A 27,771-nucleotide genomic window follows, 5' to 3' on the forward strand; every position below is an offset into this window, starting at 1 on the left:
CATAATAACACACTTGCATTTCTTTATTAACTATTTAGAGTATTCATCACGTTGAGATCAAGACATCACACTTTTAGAAGTCCACGTAGTTATAACATTTTACCTTAAAACTTTTTAAATATCCGAATCACTCTTCTTGGCTCGTGCTTAGCACGGGCCTCAGAACTTGCCTAGTATATATATATATATATATATATATATATATATATATATATATATATATATATATATATATATATATATATGTTAAAGAGTTGAAACTATGTCCACATCGATTAGCTGCTTCCTCCACCAATAGAAAAGTTGTGATACGACACCTCACATACCCTCTGCAGTTTATTGGATCGTAACGTGCAGCTAACTGAAGCTAAGGAACTGAGTAGGTTTCAATTCATCGGTAAACAGGACCTGAACAACCACCTCTGACCTCCCACAACCACCCATCCTTAGTTTTTGTATTCTCCAGTTCGGTAAGAGAACTTCACTTGTTATCCTAAGATCCCCTCCTTCAAGTTGAGTCACCAGGCTCCTTCGTCTTCATTATTACACGTTTCAAGGGAAGGACACCTGGTCTCCATTCCGGATTTCTTCATTCCCAATCCACCATCAGAGATTCATCATTTAACACCACCTCCAATTCACTGCCTCCCTCTGTTGCACCTTCATCCACCTGTGTTTGGTTTCAAGCGGTCCAAAATTGTAAAATCACGATTTCTTCTAATCTGGTAACTGGTTTGTTCTTAAATTTGATTCTTGAAAATGTTAATCTCTTAATTGTTGTTTGATTTTCTCGATTTTCTAAGAATGTATATCTCATGGTGCATATACATATATAAGGTTATTTAGATTGTCTATACAATTCGCAAACTATGTTTAGAGTCTATCCCCTCCCATTGTTGGGCTTTTTATGGGAATCTTTAGTGTTTAAGACAATTAATCAATCACAATTGTTGTTCCACACAATTGTGCTGATATTTCTGCTCCACCACAATTGTTGTTCCGCTTCAATTAATCAATCAATTCTCAATTTTTTTAGTTATAAAATAGAAGAGATTTAGGTTACAGATGGTTTGATTTCTTTCTCAAAAGCTGGTTTTTATCATTGGTGCTGAAGATGGATATGTTTACAAGGAGTCGGAAGTTGTATTGGGTTGATCTGCTCAAGCTCACTTTCAACAAGTGTGGGAGAGCTTACTATCTTATGGTTATGGGGGCACATGAGATGGCCTGATGGTGGATTTCTACAATTTCTGCCCTAATTTATTGTCTAAAGGTATGGCTTTGATTTTCTAATTCACGAACAATAGTGGAATTTGGGTCTTTCTCTTTCTCTCGAGGAAACCTAATTGATCATCCTAATATCACTTAAAACGGATAACTCCATAAAAGCTTAGGTTTTTCCCTAATCAACCTATACGAACCATTGATCTCTTCTCCAAATGTAATCTTTCTCTCCAAGAACTCTGAATTTGGTAATTGTGTCATCCTTTCGTTAGCTGCTTGGCTGCCTGTCTCACCTACCTACTTGGTTGTTTCCGGTTATCTTTGCCTCAGGCCGAGGCATGACACTTAAAAGGTGGGTTTTTTCATTGCTTACATGTCGGTGTTTCCCAAAAGCAGCTTGCCACCTGCTGCTTCCTTCAAGAAACTTGTTACTTTATCAGTAGATTTTGGTTACAGTGACTTTCCTTCATACGACATGTATAATTTTAAGGTATATCGATTCTATACTTTGCGCTATTTATTTATACTCTATCCTCTAGGTCTCTTGCTTTTGACGCCTCATTATTTTCTGTCTTCGGCAGTTGGCATCGCCAACTGCAATAACTATGCAAATTGATTTTTTGTTCACTAAAGAAGGCTCGGTAAGGTATTACATATCTAATTTAGAGTTCTTCATCACACACTCTCAGTCCGTCATGGTATAATCAGAGGTAGCTAATGTCTCCCGCTACAATTTTCTTATCGTTCTGATTGGAAATTTTCACCAGGTCATGAATATAGTATACAGAATGAGGGCTTCCATTTATTTATAATTATGAATTTAAGAAAAAACCCAGTTGCACTTAACGTGTTCGATGAAATGCTTCAATGAGACATACAAGTCTACTTTCACCAGATATAAGGTTACTGGCCCAACATCAGGTGGTTTTGTAGAAACTTTTGGAGATAACATTGCTCCTCATTTTTTTTCCTATTCAGGACCTTTTTTGAAAATCAGTTTGATATTTGAGTATTCTACATTTTCATAATTTCATAGTTAAAGTTGGTTCAAATTATTGGTGGATTTTGTAGATACCTTATCAACAAAACCAATGTAAAAGATATGATGTGATATTTGTTACTTCAATTTTAGAACTAACATAAAAAGGATAGGATACATTATATTAGGTGAATTAAGGACCTAATTGGTTATTTCAATTTTATAGTCATGTATCCATTCCATGTATCGTCTCCTGAGTTCTTCCATATACAATCCTTTTTCCATTTTAGCAAATTTATCATATCTCTATTCTTCTAGAAGTTTATTCCACCAAATCTGTTGCTAGATCATTCCCATTTTTCAGCAACTTAACACTATAGAAAATGTAGGTATGGAAGCATCTTTTGAACCAATTATTTCAAAAGATATGGATGGAACTTCAAGTATATCAAAGTTATCATGAAAAATCTGAACATCAATTGAATTTTAATGTTGTGTGGTTTATGATCCTTATTGTGTTAGCTAAATATCTCCATAACATATTTCAACACCATAAGATAGCCAAAATAGAGGATTCCAAAGTCATAGTTTTTGCTATTGTGTATAAGCTAAAGAATAGATGATCAAATCATATTAATGAGGAAATTGATGCTTCCAGAATCACAGTTTCTACTATAGTGTATAAGCTAAAGAACGGAATCAACAAACAAATCCAGGTTTAGATGTAAAGCATTAAAGTTGCGATCTATAATTTTAGGGTAATCTATAGCTATTATTTGCTATATATAGACACTGTTGGGTGTTCAAAGAGGTGAAAGAAGCATGCTAACATTACTCATATATGTTTTTGGTGGCTTTCAACCTTTGAGGACTTTCTTGATAACATCAAAAGGCAATGTATATTTTCTGTTTGTTTTGAAATATAATTGCTTTATGTTGATGTTATTAATTTAAAGGATATCATTTTATAAGTTGTTTTCTGAATAGATTATTTCTACTTATGTCTACCATGTATAACATGGTTCTTTTGCTGGTGGATAACTCCTTACAGAGAGTTGGAAGAAAGGAGAGGCAGAGTGCAACAACTACAAAAAGTTTCTAATGAAATGGCCATGAAAGAAGAATTGTTGGTATATGCATGAAAAGGCAAAGCACTTTCATATTTATATATTGTGACATCTTATATTCATTACATTCTATTACAACATTGTGCATTCACCATTCGTATTAATGCAATGTACAAAAAAAAACTTATCAAGTTATAGCATTATACATTCTCTTTTTATTTTTCTTCTTATAAGGACATTATACTTTGAAAAACATTTACCTTCACATGATCGCCTGGTATATGCATGACAGATATCAACTTTTTGCAGGTAAGTTCAAGTAATAACTAATGTTTTTTTTTGTTTTGTTTTGCAGGTAAAGATTTAGTATCTTAACATGATCGACCGGCAAGCCCCATCCCCATATCCTCGTAAACCAGGGAAGCAGCAGTGGGTCATTTTTGCAGGTGAAAGATTATATAGACCCATAAAACGCCTTGGAATCTATGAGAGTTGGACATGGATAAATAAATCATGAAGAGGAAAAACTAAGATAGAAACAAGAAGCTTATGAAAAGAGTCAATGAGAGATATAGATCTTAACACAAAGTTAAGGGCATTTGAGGAAAAAGTAGAAAACTAATAAGTTACAGGGAAAAAAAAATTAGAAAATAGACAATAAACAAGTACTTGTTGACATAGAGAATCTGTAGTTTCAAAAGTTGATTCTGAAGGATTAAAAATGATTTCATTCAAAAGGAGGTACAAGTTTATGAAGAGATTGAAATAGCATATAATTACATAAGAGGAAAGCCAGCAAACAACAATTACTTGTTCCTTTTATCGATAAATGCAAGAAATATTTGTATACATTCATTTATTTTGATATTATAGCATCCTATGTTCATTCTGAGGTAGATTTCTTTGACTATTTTTAATGGTAAACGATTATGTATTTCAAATCTTGAATCAATGAAGCTATTATATGTCGAATTTGAAGCATCAGACATATGACCAGAAACATGGTGAGAAGGAAATGAGTTCCATCCATGAGCCTCTAGTATGAAGGTAACCAGGATTAAATGAATGGAACAAATTGAGGATTGTGGTTGCTTATTTCACAAAATCACTTAGAACTAGCTTACTGATCAATTTTCTAGGGCCGTGATTAACAAGGCCCGAATAAGTTTACTTATATATATATATATATATATATATATATATATATATATATATATATATATATATAGGGTTAGGTTATTTTGTTTTTACTAACTATTGTGTGTCAGAATGCACAGATCTGGACTATCGGATGGAATATAATCAAAGGTTATGATTTGAGGGTCTAGGATAGTAGAATAGGATAGCATGTACCATATAATCACACAAATTTCAGAATAAGTGCATTTTAGTCAATTAACCTATATTAAAAAAAGAAATTTTCGGATTTTTAGAGATGATTAATTCCTTTATTTTTTAAAAATATGAATATTTTAAATTAATTCAAATTAAAAATCCGATTTTATTCTGTCAGAATGCTAGATAGCCAATCATAAACTAGTAAATATATTTTTCGATTTTATTCTGTCAGAATGATAGAATGTCAAACATAAACTAGTAAATACATTCTGAAAGAATAGACAAATCAATTCTTGAACTAAATAATATAACAAATAATTACATTGTATGATTGTGATTCATTGAATAATAACAATATTCTGGAAAAAAAAAACATCAAAATCTAACAAAAACACCAATCTATTAGAAAGAATATTATTTTTAAGCAACACTTTATACATTGTAGCATAACACATTCTGATATAATACACTCTTGTTCTATATGTTTTCTTCCTTCTCCACATCAATGTTAGCCTCTTTAAAACCTGAATCCACAAAGAAAAGATAATCAAGTTTCAAAAATTAAACAATTCAATGCATTCTAATAGAATACAACAATACAATTCTTATAGAATAAACTATTCTTGCATAATGGTTTTGAATATTTGTTACCTTCTTCATTCTGAAAGAATAGTAGTCTTCTTCAAACTAAAGCCCTCTTTATTCTAAAAGAATATTGTCCTCATTTTGAAAGAATTAGTTTTAAATAACTCAATTCATACAGAAAATGTATCCATTAACAATATAAATTTGCAACAACAATTTCATTATGAAACCAAAAAATCAAACATCATAATTTTAGAGGAACGTCATGTAAGGTAAATAATTTAACCAATTATAAGTATGAACTATTTTTGTTATTTAACAAATTTAATAATACACTTACAAGTAAGAAAATTGTTATAGTATAACTTGTATATATGACAATCAATTTTTTGTTATAGATTCCAGGAGCTTAGCAAACCACCATATAGTACATAGCATATATTGTTTGATAAATAACCTTCAAAACTACAAAAGCAATCATAATTCATTAAAATATACTATCTTTTAATGGGTTAAAGCAAATCATCATATGCAATGAATCGACGATCACAATATACACACTAATAAAAATTCAATCAGATGCCGATTAAATTCAATTACAAAGACCCGATTAAATTTTAAAATCAATTACAAAAATCCATATACAAAAAGGAATTGATGATACCGTGATATATAGGATTTCGGCCGACACAGCCTCCTAGTTTACAAGGCGACGTCTTCCATTGGATTTGCTGATTTCTAGCGTGTTGTTGATTGAGTTGCCGGTGGCCTAGGGTTTTAGATGGCATACGTGATTTAATAGGGATATGGCGGAAGAAGCAGGCCACAGACGTTAGTCTCTTGATGATGGAGGCGTTTGTATCTTTGGAATGGTTAGGGTTAAACTAAGAAGTTAACATAAATATAGGTTCAATCTAGAAATTAGAATTAGAATTAGGCGATGAGGAAATAATAAGTTAGTGGCGGTGGCTATAAGGACGGAGGATGGTGTCGTCAGTGGCTACGTTTGATGGTATTGATGGAGACGAAATCAGAGATTTGGTAGATGAGGGTGTACGTGCGTATTTGGAGAAAATGGTGGTTATGAGGACTTTCGTGATTTAGGGTTTGATTCTTGATTGATCGATTGTAGAAGAAGAAGCAAAATCGGTGGATTAGAAAGGATGGTGAGTTCTATTTAGGGCTAATGTTCTAAATTTATATTCGCAAGAATCAGGAATATTAATTATCTACCATAATTAATTATGCAAAAATTACAATAATACCCTTAAATGATTTATTTTTTCCTAAATTCCTATTGGTGCATTCATGCACACAATAGTTGCTACAAAACATTTGAACCTCTTTCTCTCTCTCTCTCTCTCTCTCTCTCTATATATATATATATATATATATATATATATATATATATATATATATATATATATATATATATATATATATATATATATATATATATATATATATATATATAGTCAAGATCAAATAAGAAGGAAATTTTTGGTAGGAAGGTAAGAAGTTTTTTTTCTACATATTTTTTTCACGAACAAACAAAATGAATCATTAGATGATTCATTTGTAAGATGATTCACAAGAAAAAAATCTCGATGATTCATTTATACAATGATTTTGTTGTTATTCACTAAAATTATCATAAAAATGAATTTTTTCTTAATTTACTTCAAAATGAATCATGAAAATGTTTTTTTGGGAATTTGTTCTTGTGAATCATCTTACAAATGAATCATCTAGTGATTCATTTATTTTGTTCGTCAAAAAAATATGTAGAAAAAAAACTTCTTACCTTCCTACCAAAAAAAATTTCTTACCGGATATATATATATATATATATATATATATATATATATATATATATATATATATATATATATATATATATATATATATATATATATATATATATTGTCGTAGCCTCTAATATATACATGTGGGATACTTTACATTTAAGGGATATCACGTGGTTTTAACACATGATTGTTCAACCACATGTTTTAGATTGCCCAAACCACTCGCTGACCACTCGTTCAACTTGTCCTTCCGACTTGGGGGTCCTGCCTCTTTGCAAATGCATTTACCAAGTCATCCATCAATTTTAAATACAACTTTATGAGTATATTGTTGATTGGTCTATTTTTGTTTAGTATTTCTTGAAAATGGTCTTAGACATACGTATCTATTAGACATATTAAAATAATTTGTTACGAACTACCATAATTATTTTTTTTGTTTTTCTTCATGTTTAGGTAATTTATTTTTGTCGTATCTAATAGATATATTTATTTATAAAGAGAAAATAATTTGTTACCAATTACCATAACCTTTTTTGTTTTCTTCACGATTAGATAATTTTTTTCTTACACATTTACTTGTTAAACATGTTCTCGTATTACTATTGTTACGTGGTATAGTAGATTATAATGGTAATATATAAGCATATATAAGAAGTTAATAATTAAATGTGTACAAAAAAAAATTTATAAATATGAATAATTTTTTTCGTTATAAATTTCTTAAAATTTTTTATAATTTTTTACAATATTTTTATAATATTTTTTTTCTATAGACTTTTCTCATATAATGTTTTAAATTTTCATTATAAGTTTTTTTTAATATTTTTTATACTTTCATATAATTTTAATACAAATGCTTTTAAACTAAATATTTTATAAATGTTTTAATTTTTTCTTACAAATTTTTTAGTTTTTTTATATTTTCATATAATTATTTTTATAACTTTAATACAATTATTTTTAAACTTTCTTTTATAATATTTTTAAAGTTTTTCACAGATTTTGTATGATAATTTAATACTTTCTTTTACAACATGTTTAAAACTTTGTATTAAGAAGTTAAAAATTGATTAAACATTGACAACAATCAACACTCATACAAAGAAAATACAAACAAGTTTCATATTTGCTACATCAATACTTACGATGTATTGAAAACAAATGTAAATTAACTAGGGACCCTAGTCTAGGGATAAACTTCAATGAGAGATCTTAACCCCAAAATTGGAGTTATCTTGTAATCGCTAAAGCCAGCGTCCACAAAAAGCTTTGCCCATTCTTTTTCACTCCTCTCTCTTCCTGTCGTCAAGGTCAGCATAAGCATATCAAAGAAAAGTTGGGTCTCGAGTAATTCCTTCTCTCCTTCACCATTCTTCAACACCATGTCTATGATGATTACTTTTCCTCCATTTTCCTTGCTCGAGATTGCCTCTTTGCATTGCATCAATATCTTTATGCATTCTTCATCACTCCAATCATGTAATATCCACTATTTTATCAAAGCACAAAAGCAATTAATAAATAAGATAAACAATTATTGAACATAAACCTTCGTTCTAACTTGTAACCTAAATTATAGGTAAATCTTTCAACCAACTATATTTGATCTTTCAAAAAGATTAAAAAAATTATGTCCAAGATGAAACGGAATAATTTTAAGATAGGAAAATTAATGGAAAAAATAATAATAATAAAGAATACCTTGACCAAAACTGCATCAGCTTTGGGAATGGATTCAAACATGTCTCCACCAAGAAAACTTAAATTCTTACTTCCTACCAAACCATCAACAACATGAGGAAGATCAAAAGAGATGCAAGTTATATAAGGAAAAGCTTCCGCAATGGCTTTGGCAACGGTTCCAGTACCACCCCCAACATCAACAATTGAATTCAAGCTTTGGAAAACATCTCTACAGTGTTTTAGAACCAGACTTGTCACAAGCCTTGCATCACTGCCCATTGCTTCATTGAAGAACTGGTTAAGATTCGGATCTTGGCCTGCAAAATCCCAAAGATTCCTTCCGTGGGTTGTGTGAAAAGGGTTGACGTCATCGTTCTGGAACCATTTGCTCAGGTGTTGCCATGGATCCATCAGTATTGGATCCAACATGGCTAGCAAAAAGGGACTAATGCTTAATGGCTCTTCCTTTAGAAGGAAGCGAGAAGCAGGAGCTAGCAAATAGCCTTCTCTTTCCTCCTCCACGTGGTCTCCAGTTGTGGATACACTTTGTTTCATAAAGAAACCAGAGTGAACAAGGATGCGCATAAGTCTATAGACAAAATGAGCTCTCTTCTTGTTGATGGAGAGGGCTTCAACTAGCTCGGAGAGCGACATTGGTGCACCATGGCGATTGATGATATCGGGTATTTGAAGCTGAATAGCACATTTGAGAGACATGGAGTTTATATAGCCGAAGATGTGGTTCCATATGTGAGCTTGAGAATGAAGCAAGTTTGTAGACTGTTCATCATTTTGCAATGACATCTCGTTTCATACAATTTGTATGCGAGACAATTTGAAACTGTTTACTTAATGTTTTAGACATTCCTATATATAAAAAAAATATCAAGGTGCTAAGTGCCAAATGACGTGCGACTCATTTATCTCTTATCACACAAACAAATATATGCACAAATTAATATGATATATGATTTCCTCCTCCTTTTGGGTTTTTCAAATGACGTGGCACAACACATTTATCTCCTGTTCACTCTGTGATTTCATGTACAATGATGTATAATTTTAGTTTATGCTATTTTAATATAATTCGTTAATAAAATAATTTAAGTCTTATGAATATGGTTCTCTAGTTCTATGAGTTATATATATATATATATATATATATATATATATATATATATATATATATATATATATATATATATATATATATATATATATATATATATATATATATATATATATATATATATATATATATATATATATATATATATATATATAGGGTTAGGTTCATGTGAGACGGCCTAACTTTGTGAGACTGTGAGATGTATATATATATATAGGGTTAGGTTAATGTGAGACGACCTAACTTTGTGAGACTGTGAGACGTATTTTTTTTTTTTTTTTTTAATTTTTAAAATTTTTTTAGTTAATTCAAGTTCCGAAAATAATATTTAAAAATAGAATTTTTGGATTTTCCATTTATTTTGCATTTTAAAATTATTTTTTAGAATATGTACAGTGTAATATTCTATTAGAATATTTCAAGTATTTAAAAAAAAAATAGAATTTTTTTTTATTTTTTTTAGTTAATTCAAGTTCCGAAAATAATATTTAAAAAAAGAATTTTTAGATTTTTCCATTTATTTTGCATTTTAAAATTATTTTTTAGAATATGTTAGTGTAATATTCTATTAGAATATTTCACGTATTTTTCAAAAAAAAAAAAAACGAGATTTTTTTTATTTTTTAATTTTTTTTAATTAATTCAAGTTCCGAAAATAATATTTAAAAAAAGAATTTTTGGATTTTTTCGTTTATTTTGCATTTTAAAATTATTTTTAGATTTGGTATCGCGGTCTCACAAAATTAGAATGGTCTCAAATGAACCTGAACATATATATATATATATATATATATATATATATATATATATATATATATATATATATATATATATATATATATATATATTAGCCGTTTACTCACGCCAAGCGACGAGTGTGGATATCTTTTTTCAGAAATTAATTTCTAGAGGCGATTGATTCTTTTGTGCAAATAGTTGGGTGTTTTACGTTGTTGATAGTGTAGAGATCTTCAAAACATGAAGAACCACTAATATAAAAATAGGCAACAAATTTAAAAAAAAAATTACGTTGTTGACAATGTGGAGATCTTCAAAACAATTGAGCTCGACACAAATGACGAATATATCGTATCAGAAGCTCCCAAATGACACTAAGACAACAAGTTAATTAAATTTTTACGTTATTAATAAGGAAAAAATGAATCTAGAATGAGAGTAACTTGTTTTTTCTTACATTCTGGCCTTAAGAGATGCATGATCAAGCTTATAATAAGGATAACCGGATCTATGATTACAGTTATGTTTGACTTCTTTCAAACATTAGGTGCCAAATTTTCAAATTACATTCCTATACTAAATGCAAGATATAGCAACTTATTTTCCTTTATTAGCAAAAAATAACAACACACTTTAATAAACAAAAGCAAGTTGATATTTCTTGCAATTAAAAAATGTAATGCAAGATATAACAACTTACATTCATTTGTTAGCAAGAAATAGCAGCTTACTATCATTTACTTTTACAATTAATCACATACAATAAAGTCACATGCACACACGGTCACATACATACACAAACATGCAAACATTACATCTTGCATTGCGGTAGGTGTTACGTGATGTCAAATACAATGATGGCTTCAAACAATTTTGTGTATTGCTATTATAAAACCACTTTGTTTAAACAAAATTGTGTATTAATATTATATAAAAATAATAACATTATCCTTTGTTTTGAGACCAAATGCTTTGGCAACAATAGTAAGAAGGGGGGAGTGTTCTTCATTAGTTTTTTCATTCCTTTTTCAGTTTTCATGAATTTTTCTACTTAAAGTTTTTAATTCATTTCAAGACTTTAATTCATGGCAATTATTTTCAAGGGATTAGTTTTATTTCGATAAATAATTTTATTTCTACCATTAAGCAAGTTGTTAATTTGTCAAAATTGTTAAAGGAGATCATTAAGACTTCTCTTTGTAGCTAAATAACATAATTTTCCTTAATGCCTTTCACCCACTCTTTTATGAGAATTATAAGTACCCTTGTTAATTGTTAATAAAGGCCTAAAATGTTCTGATTTTGTTTATTTGGCTTTTTAACAAAAAAAAAAAAAAAAAAAAAAAAAAAGCCTACTCAAAAATCAAATAAGCTTATTCTAGATAGTGAAAAAAAATTCCGAAAGTTTCGACTTGTGCGAAAAATTCAAAACCCAACTAAAAATTAATATAAGTCAAAACCCTACTAAAAAATTAAGAAAGTAACCCAAAAATATAACTCTTTAAAAAAACAATTACACCATAAAGAAAATAAATAAGTTTTGTTGAAAAAAAAAACAACCAAAAACTAAAACAACCAATCAAAACATATTAAAAATTTGGTTTGAAGGTTATAGTTATCATATATATATATATATATAAATATTTGGAGTTTTACTGTTTAAATATTTCACCCATTTATATGCATGATTGATGGTTAATTGACATATCATAGGCCGTTATTTATATATTGATTCTAAACTTGGTTAAAACCCATGAAACCTACAGGTATTGATTTTTAATTGAATTTAAAAATTAATTATTTAATAAAATAATATTTCATTAATTTTGATAATTGTAATATTGTATTTCTCAATAAAATTTTGATTTGTAAGTATTTAATTACAAACTAAATGGGAAGTATTTAATTGGAAATGTAGATTTTTGAAAACCCTTATTTTTAGTGCATGATTCTTGTTAGACATACACAGATGATGCATTACCAATGTGTGTAATGAAATTAATATATAAAAAACAATGTGTAATTATAAATATGATGGATTAAGTGTGATTTGCTAAAAATGAATAAAATATGCTACAAAAAACTTGGCTACAAATTTCGAAAAACTTCCTTATAAACAACATTGGAAGTTTTATTTGTGAGTTTGTTATCTTTATCTATAATTAATAATTTTAATCCCTCTCTGCTTTAAACTCTAGATAAGGCAACATACAATTGTCCGTGTGAAAAAATAAGATCTTTGAGAAACAAACCAATCTTTGATAACGATTGTCCTTGACTTTTATTAACAGTTATTGCAAAACATATGACCAAAGGAAATTGTCTTCTTGTGAATTTGAAGGTAATCTTTTTTTCTGATGGAGTTAAAGACATTCTTGGAATAAAAGTTCAGTTTCCAATATTAGTTCCAGTTATTATACGTGCCTCAATAATGTGTTTGCCCAATGATAACACCTATAGTCTTATGCCATTACATAAGCCGTTTTTTTGATCAATATTTATCAGTAACATTACTGGAACAACAATTTTTAAAACTAACTTATGATTTGGTAAATCGGATACTTTCAGACCATTTAATACATTAGGAGAGTATAAATTTGCATCAAATTGATCATGGAAAAATTCATATTCGCATATGCTGTCTAAACTTAAATATTCAACTTCATCTCCTGGAAACTTCTTAAGCAAACGGTCGTTTATTTCCTAGACAACTTCATTTTTTGGAGAAAGTATCACTCTTTCTTGGAAATAATTTATATCGCTATAGTTCTCTAAAATTGAAGGATATACAAACTCAATTAAGGAACCTATAGGATCATGTGAATCATTAACAAGACTATCATTCGGAATATCCATAATCGTTTCACCGTCGTTCGGAACCCCAAGTTTGCCTTCTCCTATATCCAAAAGCCAATTTGCAAAATCTCTTATTTTTCCTATATCAGATTGATCCCTTCCAACAGTTAGCCTCATGTTTTTTGTTAATCTATGGACTTTGCAATGTTGCAATAAATATGAAGAACTCAAAGAAGCATTTACAAAGTTTTGTCTACTGCCACCCTGAATAACAGGTAGAATCTGTCTAAAATCTCCTCCAAAGACAATAAATTTCCCTCCAAATGGAATATTTGAGATGGTTGAATTTCTTCACCTTAATAAATCCTTCAAAGTTCGATCTAAAGCTTCAAATGCATGCTTATGGACCATAGGTGCTTCATCCCAAATTATTAAAGAGGTTTTTCTTATTAAGCTGGCCAACTCACCATCTGGATTTATTTTACAAAAAGAATCCTCTGTAAGTTCAAATAGAATTATAAATCGAGAGTGTGTTGTTCTACCACCGGGCAATAATGAGGAAGCAATATCGCATGAAGCAACATTTAAGACAATATTACCATTAGATCTAATTGCTGCAGATATTGTTTTTCATAAAAAAGTTTTACCCGTTCCACCATAACCGTAAACAAAGAAGACACCTCCTTTATTTTCTTGAATATCACTCATGATGTTTAGGAAAATGTTACGTTGCTCATTTGTTAATGCAAGAAACATACGATCATAGTCATTCTTTATAACGAGAATGTTGTAATCTAGCTCATCGGTGATAAGTCGATTGTTTGAAGAAGAAACGGATTCATAATCTGGGTATGGCATCTTTTTGAAGTTTTTGAGAGTAAATTTGTTTCGAAGTAAAATTTGTTCTATTTTGAACAAAGTTAAGTTCTTAAGTTCATTTACACCGAGTGACAATTCTGCACAAAAAGATTAAATAATTAATAAAATATGTGGTCGATATTTATTAATTTTATTAATAATTATTTAATGGTTTTTGAATAATAAAAAGAAATTAATTTAAATAAAAAATAAGAAAAAAATTGTAATACCTACAAACTTAAATCTTTGTCATTGGTTATATAAAATTCCATCTGTCAAATATTCTCATGTATTTTCCCAAACGACCTCTTGTTTAGACATACTATTACACATCAACAATGTAGCAAATAAGAAGCATAGATAAAAACCAGATCCATAATTACTTGCTTCTTTAATTGCATCAATGTATTCCTTGTCATCATCTAATGGCCCGAGTGCATAACAAGCATCTCTAAAAGAAGAATGTGTTTCACCATTTACTGTGCGAATTTCATCAAATGATGTTGGACCTTTTACTTTATTTAAAAGAATCCATAAGAAATATGCTTCACCTAGTTTAGGTGAAACCGAATGAATTCTACCGATGGCTTTTCCTACTTTCCTTCGCTTCCAAAACCAACCATTTAATATTCAAATAAACTTTGTAGGAAATTCAACATATGTAAGTTTTTGTGATTCACTTTCGATTGCATTACACTCCATCCAAGATGTAAACTTTGAAGCCACAACAGAAGGTTTGTCAAGAACATCATCAATATCATCGTCGTCACCATATACAGTCTGTTGTTGATTAGGAAGATGAAAAGGCAGTCTAACAACAGAAGGATATCTGTAATTGACATCATATTTAAAAATTCGCCATGATGCTTCACATGCTGATAAATATTTACAATCGTAATATTCAGATATTTCATCGACCGCATCATTATTTTCACATTCATTGTTGGTTGGTACAACAACAACTGTAGCAATATCAGGACCCTTATTTATGTATTTAAACAAATACTTTATAGAAGATCCCTGATTTCACCATTCAGTATTAATATATGTCTGGTATCTTTTCAATAGATATTTATTGTATGGAACAACATTTCTATTATCCGACCTTAGACCTAATTTTTCTACAAAATGATCATCGTTTCTTCGCCTATATAATGGAAAACCATTTTGATCAACAGACGAATGATTAAATAATTGTTTTGGAAAGTTTTTAGAGCACTTTTTATCCACCATGCATGGACAATTCATATTTTCAGCTCCATATGGACCATGAATCATAATCTCATTCACAATTGAATACAATTCAGGATCTTCAATTCTGTCTGGTATCTCGACTGAAATTATCGGATCGATAAGTTCGAAAGTTGGTAACTTGTTGTCAGAATGCATGAATAGACATATATGACTATGCGACAAACCTCTTTTTTGAAATTCAATAGTATAAACATCTGTAAAAGAATTTGCCAAAAAAAGAAAAAGAAAATGTGATTAGATTTTAAAAACATATTAAAAATATAATAATAAAAGTAATGTTTTATAAATAATTAAAAAATATAGTTTTAATTACATGCTTGAACTTTGCTGAAAATTAGATTCTCCCTTAAGATTTTAATGAATGCATCAAGCTTGATCTTGAACAACCTACATCGTATATCAGGTCTGTCTTCTGGTTGAAGTGAAGTATCCTTAAGAAACCTTTTAATCTCAGGTCATTTGGGATTACACGTAAAGGTTATGAAGAAATCAGGATATCCAAACCATTTACAAAGTGACATGGCATCCAAATAGTTTTGTAGCATATAGCGTGCTCCACCGATAAAGGACGAAGGTAATATGACACGTTGGCCGACATTGGAGATATCAGTCGTTCCATGAGCTTTTTGGTTACGTAAATTTTCATAAGAATCACATCTGAGAATATGTTGTTGCCTACGTATGTAGTACAATCTCTCCGTTTCCATTATAGTATAGGCATCAACCAGAAACTGTTGAAACAACCTTTTTGAATTAAGTATGAGAGATAATGAATGATCTTTGTCTTGAATCCTATAAGCGAAATATTCTCCCATTGTACATTTCACATGCTTGCTGTCGGTCGTAAATAACACACCTCTATGAAGAATGTCAACACTATAACCATCATCCCCATATGGAAATAGCAATGGATATTGGAGAGGAAGGTACGAAGGATGCAATTCACTGATATGTTGTAGAGAATCATTTTTTGTTTGAACGACAATATCCCTCTTTTTGATTGAATCAAAAATGTCACCAATAATTAAAGCAACAACCTCAAAAGCAGTCGATAGGTTATATGTTCTTCCATCTTGCTCCCTTCTCCTGATAATTCGTAATTTCACATCAACTTCTGGATTTTTCAGAAAAGTATCTTTTACCATCCTATAAGATCTAACCAAGATATTATTTGAATCCAACATCACCTTAATATCTTTAATAATATCACCATCAATTGATGTTGATTGATCATGTTTCCCACTAAAATAAATAAATTTATACATAATATTAGTATATATATATATATATATATATATATATATATATATATATATATATATATATATAATAAATTATGAATAAGAAGTCTGAAAAAAATACCGAAAACATCTTTGTTTATTTGAAATTTCGTTGTCAGTGTCATAAATGTATAGCTGAGAGAATTTTGGTTCCGATCCTTTTGCTGGTAAAAGACTTCCAATACTATGATAATTTTGACATTCCAATCAGAAAATGTATGGAGCGTTTCCTCTATTGATTGAAGAATCAATTTTACCACCCATCGACGTAAAAGAAAACATTTAATTGCAACGTCGAATGTTTTTCATGAATGTTTGCTTTTAGAATCCATATTTCGGAATATTCTTTCATAAGTCGGGGGTTCTTTCTTTAAATCTGGAAGTTGAACTTTCCTGTAACCACAACATAATGAATAATCCGTGTTCCCCTTTTCTTTACCTTTAATGGATTCATTTCTCCATAACTTTGCATGACATGTTTGACATACAACATCTTGATCACCATGATCCAAATATTCTGTAAAATAAAAGTGTTGAATAAAATATCAATGAATTTTATAAGTATATACAACATAGTATTTGAAATGTAAAATGGATATTGTTTTTTGATTACCATTTGAGATACCAACTATAATATTTTCATTGTTCACTTCATGTATATTTTCTATATCTTTTGTCAAATCAATCAATGGGATAGGGGATAAATGTCTCGTCTTCGTTTTTAATTTATGACATCCTAGATTTAACTTGATTGATGATGAAGAAGTGGTTATTGTAGATGCATTTTTTGAGGTCATTTCATTTGAAAGTATATAGTACTGTCTTCTGTTTGGTAACTTGGAAGTGGCATATTTATCGAAACTGATGTTATCTGACCAAAAAAAAGTATAATAAGTATATATATATATATATATATATATGTATGTATATATATATATATGTATATATATGTATATATATATATATACATATATACATATATATATAAAGTGGATAATAATATATTTTAAAAACAATAAATAGTTACCATTTCTAATGTTAGATAACGGAGTTCTAACATCTGTAAAGGAATCAGAGTATTGTATGCTTGTATTATGCATTCGCGGTGAAGTAAATGAATTGATATTTTGAGTTTGACCAACAATGTTGGTTGATCGATGTGCAAATAGCAACAACTTATAAAACTTGTAAAAGATATGTATAAAACAAAGTAACAGTAAAACATAAAATCTAAAATAATAATAGGGTTACAGTTAAATATATTATTTAATAAATGCGGTATTGATGTACTTAGAACGTTCGATGTTGTTTTTATTTTCTTGGATCTTTTATTTTCCAAATATATTTTTCTTTGTCTTCTTTTTTCTCTGGCTTGCATGTAGTATATGTTATTGTTGTTTTTTGCATAAGAACACATAGGATATGATATAAAATGTGAAATTAGGTAAATAATATGGTTATATAATACAATTGAATAAATAAGCGTACCTTTGTAAGCATCGCTTACCAATTTCGAAGAATGTTGATTTGCAGCGGACGAAGAACTTGACAGTTTATCTATTTTTTTATGTTAATACATGTGTATTTTATTTAAATAAGTTTTATGTTAGTTAAAAAACTATAGAAATAATAATAATGTAAATTTATTTAGAAAGTTACCTTTGTTCATTGAAGTTAACCGCTGTAGTTGAAGTATTTAATTTTGTAGTTTTTTTAGAAGAAAAGGAATGCATTGTATGTCTGCAACCTTAAGAGATAAATGAGATTACTTTAAAAATAAAAATATTTAAGAAATAGAAAATCAGTAGTTTATATAATATTTATATAGCGAACAATTATGTATAATGTAAATTTGTAGTATTTTTAAGTATTTTTGTTAGGTATTGGAAAAAACGGTACAATAATATTATATAATTTTTTTTAAAATTTATTTAACCACTGTAAATCTGAAAATATTAATTTAGTCATGTATTATTTTTTTTAAAAATAAGTCAATTGAAATCTTTTTAAAATTTTTAATAATATGAAATCGAATTTTTATCTATGTCTATATTGTGTAAAAGTGGATTTAATTAAAGATATTAAAGTTAACATGAGTCGGAGTCAGATCCAAAGCTAGATATAGGTCGGAGTCAGATCCAAATAAGAGTTGACACCCACACGCATTGTAACTCGTCACGTGTCTTGTATATGCAGAAAGAAATCGGGTCAACAAATCACAATACTCTCCCAACAACTCTTTTTCTACAGACGTCTTCTTCATCACTCACTCTATCTATGTTTCTCTTTCTGTGTGTGTCTTCCTATCAGTGAGCCTAAAATCCAGTTGGTTTCACATATATTATGTATTTGGGTGTTTGTTTACATGGACTCCAACTAGCCATAGGCGGTCGTCGCGAGTTAACCCTCAATTACTCTCCTCGATTCACCCACCATCGATTGTGTTCAACAACGCATGAAGCAGAACGTCGAATATTTCATCTACAGTGACCTATCCTCCTCCGAATTAGTCTCCATCAGGAAGAGAATAGACGATCCTAACCCCGACTCTCCTTCTTCCACTACCACCCTCAATTCCTTCCCTCATGTGCATCACCACTCATCATCCTCATTTCCAACCTAGGGCTTATTCCATTTCCATTTGTTCTTTTCCCAATTTGAACCAATTTTGCATTCAGTTGAAATGAGGGGGTAAAACCCTAGTTCTCCATGGAAACCATGAAGATAAAATCGTTCAATATACGAAAAGTGGTGATGATTAAAAATGGATTACTGATCCTAAACATCTATTCGAGCGTGCTTGTTACAGTTATTAGGAATGAATGTTTATTTAGAAGAGGTAACACATTCATTTTGAGTATGTAGATATTTTGATTAAATTTAAGTTTGTGACTTCTGTTTCACAAGAGATAACACTTTTTTTTACAGTATTTGCAGATATCAAACAGATGAAGAGATTCAAAAACCTTGTTTCAAAAGTTTAGAGCTTTAAGAACTTGATGGAACTTTACAAGGTACTTAATATTTCTTAGTCAAGATGTCTTTTGATCAATGTTTTTCTTTAGTTTGGTTGGAATTGGAATTCAATTCCATTCAAACATTTAGTTGCAAATGAGTATGGAACAGTGATGCACTAAATCGATTGACTTTCAATGTTCAACAATAAATGCATACAGAAACCAATGTAATCTAAACTCAAAAGACTAACCTGATATATGAATATGGAAATCTTGCAGGAAGTAAGAGGGCTTTAAAATAAAAAGCAGTTGGCGTGTGAACTGAAATGAAGAATACAACTTCTATGAAGCAAATTGATGTAACTTTGATGAAAGAATATTCACAGATGCAATTGAAAGACAAAGAAGATGAATGATGATTTTCAAAATGATTGATTTCACGGTCTGCAGTATATTTATATATAAAAACTTATTCATATAATATAATATCTTCACAATATACTCCTAGATTTTTTTTGAAATTATTGTTGTTGAATTTTTATTGGATAAATTTGTGTTCCAGATTTTATGGGATTTAATAGATTACAAATCAATTTAATTTTAATATAAGATTTGCATTTAATAAGGAATTACCAAACATTATGAAACAATATTTTAAATCGATCTTAACTAATTACAAATCACCTAAAAAACATAATATATTAGTAAAGAATTATATAAATTACAATTATATATATTATAAATTACAATTATATATATTCAAAAAATATTATTTGTTATAGATATATATTTTGATATTCAATAAACATTATACATGTTTTGATATTATTTATAACATAATCAAAATGAATTTAATACGTGCTAAAATTAAAAATTTTAATAAAAGAATGATAAAAGGATGTGTATTATGCAAGACTTGCAATATGATAATACTTGTTAACCAAAGGACCATATTCAGTTGTCCAAATCTGATAGAATGATGCAAGACTTAAAAGTTGTCATTGACTTCATATATGCTCTTCAATTGGAAGAAAAATACTATTTGCTAATTTCATATTGTAATAACCAATCACTTGCCATTTTTATGTTTACTAAAAATTCACCGTATAATGTTTTACTATCATCAATATCCATCAGCATCATCATTAAATAATGACCCATCATCATGGGCAAATTTGTAAACAAAATTATCAATTCAATTCTAATTTATAACAAACTAGGTTAAAACCCGTGGAACCTACGGGTGCTGTTTTTGAATTGAATTTAAAAATTAATTATTTAATAAAATATTATATCAATAATTCTGATAACTTATAAATTGTAATATTGAATATTTAAATAATTTTTTTTATTGGTAATTATTTAATTACTAACTAAATGGGAAGTATTTAATTAGAAATGAAGATTTTTGAAAACTATTTTTTTTTATTTATCATTCTAATTGGACATATGCAGATGATACAATACCAATGTGTGTAATGAAATTAACATAAAATACAACAATACGTAATTATAAAAAAATACAGTAATATGATGGATTAAGTGTGATTTCCTAAAATTGAATAAAACGACGTTACAAAAAAGTTGGCTACAAATTTCGAAAAACTTCCTTATAAACAACATTGGAAGTTTTATTTGTGAGTTTGCCATCTTTATCTAAAATTAATAATTTTAATCCCTCTCTACTCTGAACTCTAGATAAGGCAACATACAATTGTCCATGTGAAAAAACTGGATCTTTCAGAAACAGACCAACCTTTGACAACGATTGTCCTTGACTTTTGTTAATATTCATTGCAAAACATACAGCCAAAGGAAACTGTCTTCTTGTGAATTTGAAGGGAATCTTTTTTTCTGATGGAGTTAAAGACATTCTTGGAATAAAAGTCCGATTTCCAATATTAGTTCCAGTTATTATACGCGCCTCAATAACACGTTTGCCCAATGATAACACCTGTAGTCTTGTGCCATTACATAAGCCGTTTTTCTGATCAATATTTCTCAGTAACATTACTGGAACACCAATTTTTAAAACTAATTTATGATTTGGTAAACCGGATACTTTGAGTCCATTTAATACATCAGGAGAGTATAGATTTGCATCAAATTGATCATGGAGAAATTCGGATTCACATATGCAGTTTGAACTTAAATATTCAACTTGATCTCCTGGAAACTTCTTAAGTAAACGGTCGTTTATTTCCTGGACAACTTCATTTTTTGGAGCAAGTATCGCTCTTTCTTGGAAATAATTTATATCGCTATAGTACTCTAAAGTTGAAGGATATACAAACTCAATTAAGGAACCTATAGGATCATGTGAATCATTAATGAGAATATCATCCGGAATATCGATAATCGTTTCACCGTCGTTCGGACCACCAAGTTTTCCTTCTCCTATATCCAACAACCAATTTGCAAAATCTCTTATTTTTCCTATATCTGATTGATCCCTTCCAACAGTTAGCCTCATGTTTTTTGTTAATCTATGGACTTTGCAATGTTCCCATAAATATGAAGAACTCAAAGAAGCATTTACAATGTTCTGTCTACTGCCACCCGGCACAACAGGTAGAATTTGTCTAAAATCTCCTCCAAAGACAATAACTTTCCCTCCAAATGGAATATTTGAGATGGTTGAATTTACGCACCTTAATAAATCCTTCAAAGTTCGATCTAAAGCTTCAAATGCATGCTTATGGACCATAGGTGCTTCATCCCAAATTATCAAAGAGGTTTTCCTTATTAAGCTTGCCAACTCACCGTCTGGATTTATGTTACAAAAAGAATCCTCTGTAAGCTCAAATGGAATTATAATCGAAAGTGTGCTGTTCTACCACCGGGCAATAATAAGGAAGCAATACCACTTGAAGCAACATTTAATACAATATTTCCTTCAGATCTAATTGATGCAGATATTGTTTTCCATAAAAAAAGTTTTACCCGTTCCACCATACCCGTAAACAAAGAAGACACCTCCTTTATTTTGTTGAATAGCACTCTTGATGTTTAGGAAAATGTTTCGTTGCTCATTTGTTAATGCAAGAAACATACGATCATAGTCATTCTTTATCACGGGAATGTCGTAATCTAGTTCCTCGGTGATAAGTCGATTGTTTGAAGAAGAAACGGATTCATAATCTGGGTATGGCATCTTTTTGAAGTTTTTGAGAGTAAATTTGTTTCGAAGTAAAATTTGTTGTATTTTGAACAAAGTTAAGTTCTTAAGTTCATCTACTCCGAGAGACAATTCTGTACAAAAATATTAAATAATTAATAAAATACGTGGTTGATATTTAATAATTTCATTACTAATTATTTAATGGGTGTTGAAAAATAAAAATTAATTAATTTTAAAAAATAAGAAAAAATGTAATACCTGCTGACTTAAATCTTCGTCGTTGGCTATATAGAATTCCATCTGCCAAATATTCCCATGTATTTTCCCAAACGATCTCTGGTTTAGACATACTATTACACATCAACAATGTAGCAAATAAAAAGCGTAGATAAAAACCAGATCCAGAATGACTTGCTTCTTTAATTGCATCAATGTATTCCTTGTCATCATCTAATAGCCCGAGTGCATAACAGGCATCTCTAAAAGAAGAATGTGTTTCTCCATTTACCGTGCGAATTTCATCAAATGATGTTGGTCCTTTTACTTTATTTAAAAGAATCCTTAAGAAATATGCTTCACCTAGTTTAGGTGAAACTGAATGAATTCTACCAATGGCTTTTCCTACTTTCCTTCGCTTCCAAAACCGACCATTTAATATCCAAACAAACTTTGTAGGGAATTCAACATATGTGAGTTTTCGTGCTTCACTGTCGATTGCATTACACTCCATCCAAGCTGTGAACTTTGAAGCGGCAACAGAAGGTTTGTCAAGAACATCATCAATATCATCATCTTCGCCATATACAATCTGTTGTTGATTAGGAAGATGAAAAGGTAGTCTAACAACAGAAGGATATCTGCAATGAACATCATATCTAAAAATTCGCCATGATGCTTCACATGCTGATAAATATCTACAATCGTAATATTCAGCTATTTCATCGACCGCATCATTATTTTCACATTTATTGTTGGTTGGTACAACAGCAACTGTAGCTCTATCAGGACCCTTATTTATGTATTTAAACAAATACTTTATAGAAGATCCCTGATTGCACCATTCAATATTAATATGTGCCTAATATCTTTTCAATAGATATTTGTTGTATGGAACAACATTTCTATTATCCAACCTTACACCTGATTTTTCTACAAAATGACCATCGTTTCTTCGCCTATATAACGGAAAACCATTCTGATCAACAGACGAATGATTAATGAATTGTTTTGGAAAGTTTTTAGAGCACTTTTTATCCACCATGCATGGACAATTCATATTTTCAGCTCCACATGGACCATGAATCATAAACTCATTTACAAGTGAATACAATTCAGGATCTTCAATTCTGTCTGGTATCTCTGCTGAAATTATTGGATCGATAAGTTCAACAGTTGGTAGCTTGTTGTCAGAATGCATGAATAGACATATATGACTATGCGGCAAACCTCTTTTTTGAAATTCAATGGTATAAACATCTGTAAAAGAATTTGACAAAAAATAAAAGAGAATATGATTAGATATCAAAACATATTTAAAATATAATAATAAGATCAATGTTTTATAAAAAAAATTAAAAATATAGTTTTAATTACATGCTTGAACTTTGCCGAAAATTTGATTCTCCCTTAAGTCTTTAATGAATGCATCAAGCTTGATCTTAAACAACCTACATAGTATATCAGGTCTGTCTTCTGGTTGAAGTGAAGTATCCTTAAGAAACCTTTTAATCTCAGGCCATTTGGGATTACACGTAAAGGTTATGAAGAAATCAGGATATCCAAACCATTTACATAGTGACATGGCATCCAAATAGTTTTGCAGCATATAGCGTGCACCTCCGGTAAAGGATGAAGGTAATATGACACGTTGGCCGACATTCGAGATATCAGTCGTTCCATGAGCTTTTTGGTTATGTAAATTTTCATAAGAATCACATCTAAGAACATGTTGTTGCCTACGTATGTAGTACATTCTCTCCGTTTCCATCATAGTATAGGCATCTACCAGAAATTGTTGAAACAACCTTCTTGAATTAAGTATGAGAGAGAACGAATGATCTCTGTCTTGAATCCTATAAGCGAAATATTCTCTCATTGTACATTTCGCACGCTTGCTGTTGGTCGTAAATGACACACCTCTATGAAGAATGTCAACACTATAACCATCATCCCCATATGGAAATAGCAATGGATATTGGAGAGGAAGGTACGAAGGATGCAATTCACTGATACGTTGTAGACAACCATTTTTTGTTTGAACGACGATATCCCTCTTTTCGATTGAATCCGAAATGTCACCAATTATTAAAGCAGCAACCTCAGAAGCAGTCGGTAGGTTATATGTTCTTCCATCTTGCTCCCTTCTCCCGATAAGTCGTAATTTCATATCAACTTCTGGATTTTTTTGAAAAGTATCTCTTACCATTCTATAAGATCTAACCAAGACATTATTTGAATCCAACATCACCTTAATATCTTTAACAATATCACTATCAGTTGATGTTGATTGATCTTTTTCACCACTAAAATAAATAAATTTATACATAATATTAGTAATATATACATAATATATATATATATATATATATATATATATATATATATATATATATATATATATATATATATAAAATAGATTATGAATAACAAGTTTGAGAAAATACCGAAAACATCTTTGTCTATTTGTAATTTCGTTGTCAGTGTCATAAATGTATAACTGAGAGAATTTTGGTTCCGATCCTTTTGCTGGCAAAAGACTTCCAATACTATGATAATTTTGACCACCCAATCTGAAAATGTAAGGAGCGTTTCCTCTATTGATTGAAGAGTCAATTTTACCACCCATCGACGTGAAAGAAAACATTGAATTGTAACGTCGAATGTTTTTCATGAAGTGTTTGCTTTTTGAATCCATATTTCGAAACATTCTTTCATAAGTAGGGGGTGCATTCTTTAAGTCTGGAAGTTGAACTTTGCCGTAACCACAACATAATGAATAATCCGTGTTCCCATTTTCTTTACCTCTAATGGATTCATTTCTCCATAACTTTGCACGACATGTTTGACATACAACATCTTGATCACCATGATCCAAATATTCTGTAAAATAAAAGCGTTGAATAAAATATCAATGAATTTTATAATTATATAGAACATAGTATCTGAAATGTAAAATGGATTTTATTTTTTCATTACCATTTGAGATACCAACTATACGATTTTCATCGACGTGAAAGAAAACATTGAATTGTAACGTCGAATGTTTTTCATGAAGTGTTTGCTTTTTGAATCCATATTTCGAAACATTCTTTCATAAGTAGGGGGTGCATTCTTTAAGTCTGGAAGTTGAACTTTGCCGTAACCACAACATAATGAATAATCCGTGTTCCCATTTTCTTTACCTCTAATGGATTCATTTCTCCATAACTTTGCACGACATGTTTGACATACAACATCTTGATCACCATGATCCAAATATTCTGTAAAATAAAAGGGTTGAATAAAATATCAATGAATTTTATAATTATATAGAACATAGTATCTGAAATGTAAAATGGATTTTATTTTTTTATTACCATTTGAGATACCAACTATACGATTTTCATTGTTCACTTGATGTATATTTTCTACATCTTCTGTCAAATCAATCAATGGGATAGGGGATAAATGTCTTGTCTTCGTTTTTAATTTATGACATCCTGGATTTAACTTGATTGATGATGAAGAAGTTGTTACTGTAGATGCATTTTTTGATGTCATATCATTTGAAAGTACATGGTACTTTCTTTTCTTTGCTAACTTGGAAGTGATATATTTATCGAAACCAATGTTATCTGAATAAAATAAAAATAAAATAGTTAACTAAATAAATAAATATTTACATAATGGATAATAGTATATTTTAAAAACCATAAATAATTACCATTCGTAATGTTAGATAACGGATTTATAACATTTGTAATGTTAGAAAATGGAGTTCTAACATCTGTAAAGGAAGGACAGTATTGTATGGTTGTGTTATGCTTTGCAGGTGTTGTAAATGAATTGACATTTTGAGTTTGACGAACAATGTTGGTTGATTGATCTGCAAATAGAAATAACTTTTAAAACTTGTAAATATATGTATTCAACTATATAACAGTAAAAGATGAAATATAAAATACTAATACGGTTATAGTTAATGGTTTTTTTGAAGAGATGCTGTAATGATATACTTGGAACGTTTGGTATTGTTTTTATTTTCTTCGATCTTTTATTTTCCAAATATATTTTTCTTTGTCTTCTTTTCTCTTTGGCCTGCATGTGGTACATGTTACTGTTGTTTTCTGCATAAGAAGACATAGGTTAGGAAATGAAATGTGAAATTATGTACATAATATGTTTATATAATACAATTGAAGTTAGTTAGAATTAAATAAATAATGATAATAAAGTAAATGTATTTAAAAAGTTACCTTTATTAATTTGTTTATTAAAATGTTAGCATCATGACTCATCATCCTCATTTCCAACCTAGGGTTTATTCGATTTAAATCTACTGTTTCCCCAATTTCAACCAATCGTGGGTTCGGATGATATCAGGGGTTAAAACCCTAAATCTTCATGGAATCAATGAAGGTAAAATTGTGTGATACACAATAATCATGATGATTATAAATTGCTTATTGATCTTATGTATTTATTCAAGATTATTTTTTTACAATTAGAAAAACATCTATTCCAGTATATTGATTATTGTTGTAAATTTCAACCATAAATTCATAGAGAAAACAAAGTGATCTAAACTGATAATACTAACCTGACATATGGATATGGAAATCTTGCAGGTAGAACTGGAATGAGGATTACAACTTTAATGAAGCAGTTTGATGTAAGCTTAATGAAAAAAAAATCGCAGAAACAATTGAACATTAAGAAGACGAATGAGGTGTTTCAAAATTTTGGATTTCAC

The 27,771-nt window shown here is 29.6% G+C and overlaps 3 protein-coding genes and 1 long non-coding RNA gene across 5 annotated transcripts; 1 reads left to right on the plus strand and 3 right to left on the minus strand.

Annotated features, from left to right (window-relative positions):
• The first annotated feature begins 1,280 nt into the window (after positions 1 to 1,280).
• On the plus strand, positions 1,281 to 4,119 carry LOC145041506 (uncharacterized). 2 transcript variants are annotated; one of them, XR_013680249.1, is made up of 3 exons: positions 1,281 to 1,714; positions 3,255 to 3,349; positions 3,626 to 4,119. It is a non-coding gene; the product is annotated as an uncharacterized LOC145041506 (long non-coding RNA). The 2 variants fall into 2 exon arrangements; XR_013680248.1 differs by lacking the exon at positions 1,281 to 1,714 and having other exon boundaries at positions 1,722 to 3,349.
• Positions 4,120 to 8,063: 3,944 nt separating this feature from the next.
• LOC145041507 (trans-resveratrol di-O-methyltransferase-like) lies at positions 8,064 to 9,551 on the minus strand. The gene is made up of 2 exons (XM_078989618.1): positions 8,706 to 9,551; positions 8,064 to 8,493 (listed from the first exon to the last, which is right to left on the minus strand). Exons 1-2 carry the CDS (start codon positions 9,489 to 9,491, stop codon positions 8,191 to 8,193), a joined length of 1,089 nt encoding a protein of 362 aa, XP_078845744.1. The 5' UTR covers positions 9,492 to 9,551; the 3' UTR covers positions 8,064 to 8,190.
• Positions 9,552 to 13,257: 3,706 nt separating this feature from the next.
• LOC145039442 (uncharacterized) lies at positions 13,258 to 16,607 on the minus strand. Its single transcript, XM_078987504.1, has 8 exons — positions 15,967 to 16,607; positions 15,776 to 15,903; positions 15,334 to 15,656; positions 14,866 to 15,228; positions 14,592 to 14,814; positions 14,079 to 14,306; positions 13,818 to 13,964; positions 13,258 to 13,667 (listed from the first exon to the last, which is right to left on the minus strand). Exons 1-8 carry the CDS (start codon positions 16,605 to 16,607, stop codon positions 13,258 to 13,260), a joined length of 2,463 nt encoding a protein of 820 aa, XP_078843630.1.
• Positions 16,608 to 17,047: 440 nt separating this feature from the next.
• On the minus strand, positions 17,048 to 27,161 carry LOC145039443 (uncharacterized). Its single transcript, XM_078987505.1, has 11 exons — positions 27,137 to 27,161; positions 26,743 to 26,904; positions 26,396 to 26,653; positions 26,222 to 26,299; positions 25,484 to 25,919; positions 24,414 to 25,342; positions 23,959 to 24,296; positions 23,079 to 23,868; positions 22,643 to 22,951; positions 21,620 to 22,492; positions 17,048 to 17,259 (listed from the first exon to the last, which is right to left on the minus strand). The coding sequence occupies exons 1-11, from the start codon at positions 27,159 to 27,161 to the stop codon at positions 17,048 to 17,050; spliced, it is 4,410 nt and encodes a 1,469-aa protein (XP_078843631.1).
• Positions 27,162 to 27,771: the final 610 nt, after the last annotated feature.

The sequence above is a fragment of the Lactuca saligna genome, chromosome 4 (assembly GCF_052625555.1).
Source record: "Lactuca saligna cultivar CGN05327 chromosome 4, ASM5262555v1, whole genome shotgun sequence".
Classification (NCBI taxonomy): domain Eukaryota; kingdom Viridiplantae; phylum Streptophyta; class Magnoliopsida; order Asterales; family Asteraceae; genus Lactuca; species Lactuca saligna.

What these genes read in the sequence shown, in the direction of transcription:
- LOC145041507 (XM_078989618.1), bottom strand. Translation starts at nt 9,491, where the DNA reads ATGTCATTGCAAAATGATGAACAGTCTACAAACTTGCTTCATTCTCAA. An exon ending in CTGATGCAGTTTTGGTCAAG is followed by an intron (nt 8,494 to 8,705) that starts GTATTCTTTATT and finishes TTGATAAAATAG; the next exon opens with TGGATATTACATGATTGGAG.
- LOC145039442 (XM_078987504.1), bottom strand. Translation starts at nt 16,607, where the DNA reads ATGGTAAAAGATACTTTTCTGAAAAATCCAGAAGTTGATGTGAAATTA. An exon ending in TGCATTAACAAATGAGCAAC is followed by an intron (nt 13,965 to 14,078) that starts GTAACATTTTCC and finishes CAATATCTGCAG; the next exon opens with CAATTAGATCTAATGGTAAT. An exon ending in TTGTAAAATAAATCCAGATG is followed by an intron (nt 13,668 to 13,817) that starts GTGAGTTGGCCA and finishes TTCCATTTGGAG; the next exon opens with GGAAATTTATTGTCTTTGGA.
- LOC145039443 (XM_078987505.1), bottom strand. Translation starts at nt 27,161, where the DNA reads ATGTCTTCTTATGCAGAAAACAACA. An exon ending in TTCTTATGCAGAAAACAACA is followed by an intron (nt 26,905 to 27,136) that starts GTAACATGTACC and finishes TTCTATTTGCAG; the next exon opens with ATCAATCAACCAACATTGTT. An exon ending in ACGAAGATTTAAGTCAGCAG is followed by an intron (nt 22,952 to 23,078) that starts GTATTACATTTT and finishes ATTTTTGTACAG; the next exon opens with AATTGTCTCTCGGAGTAGAT.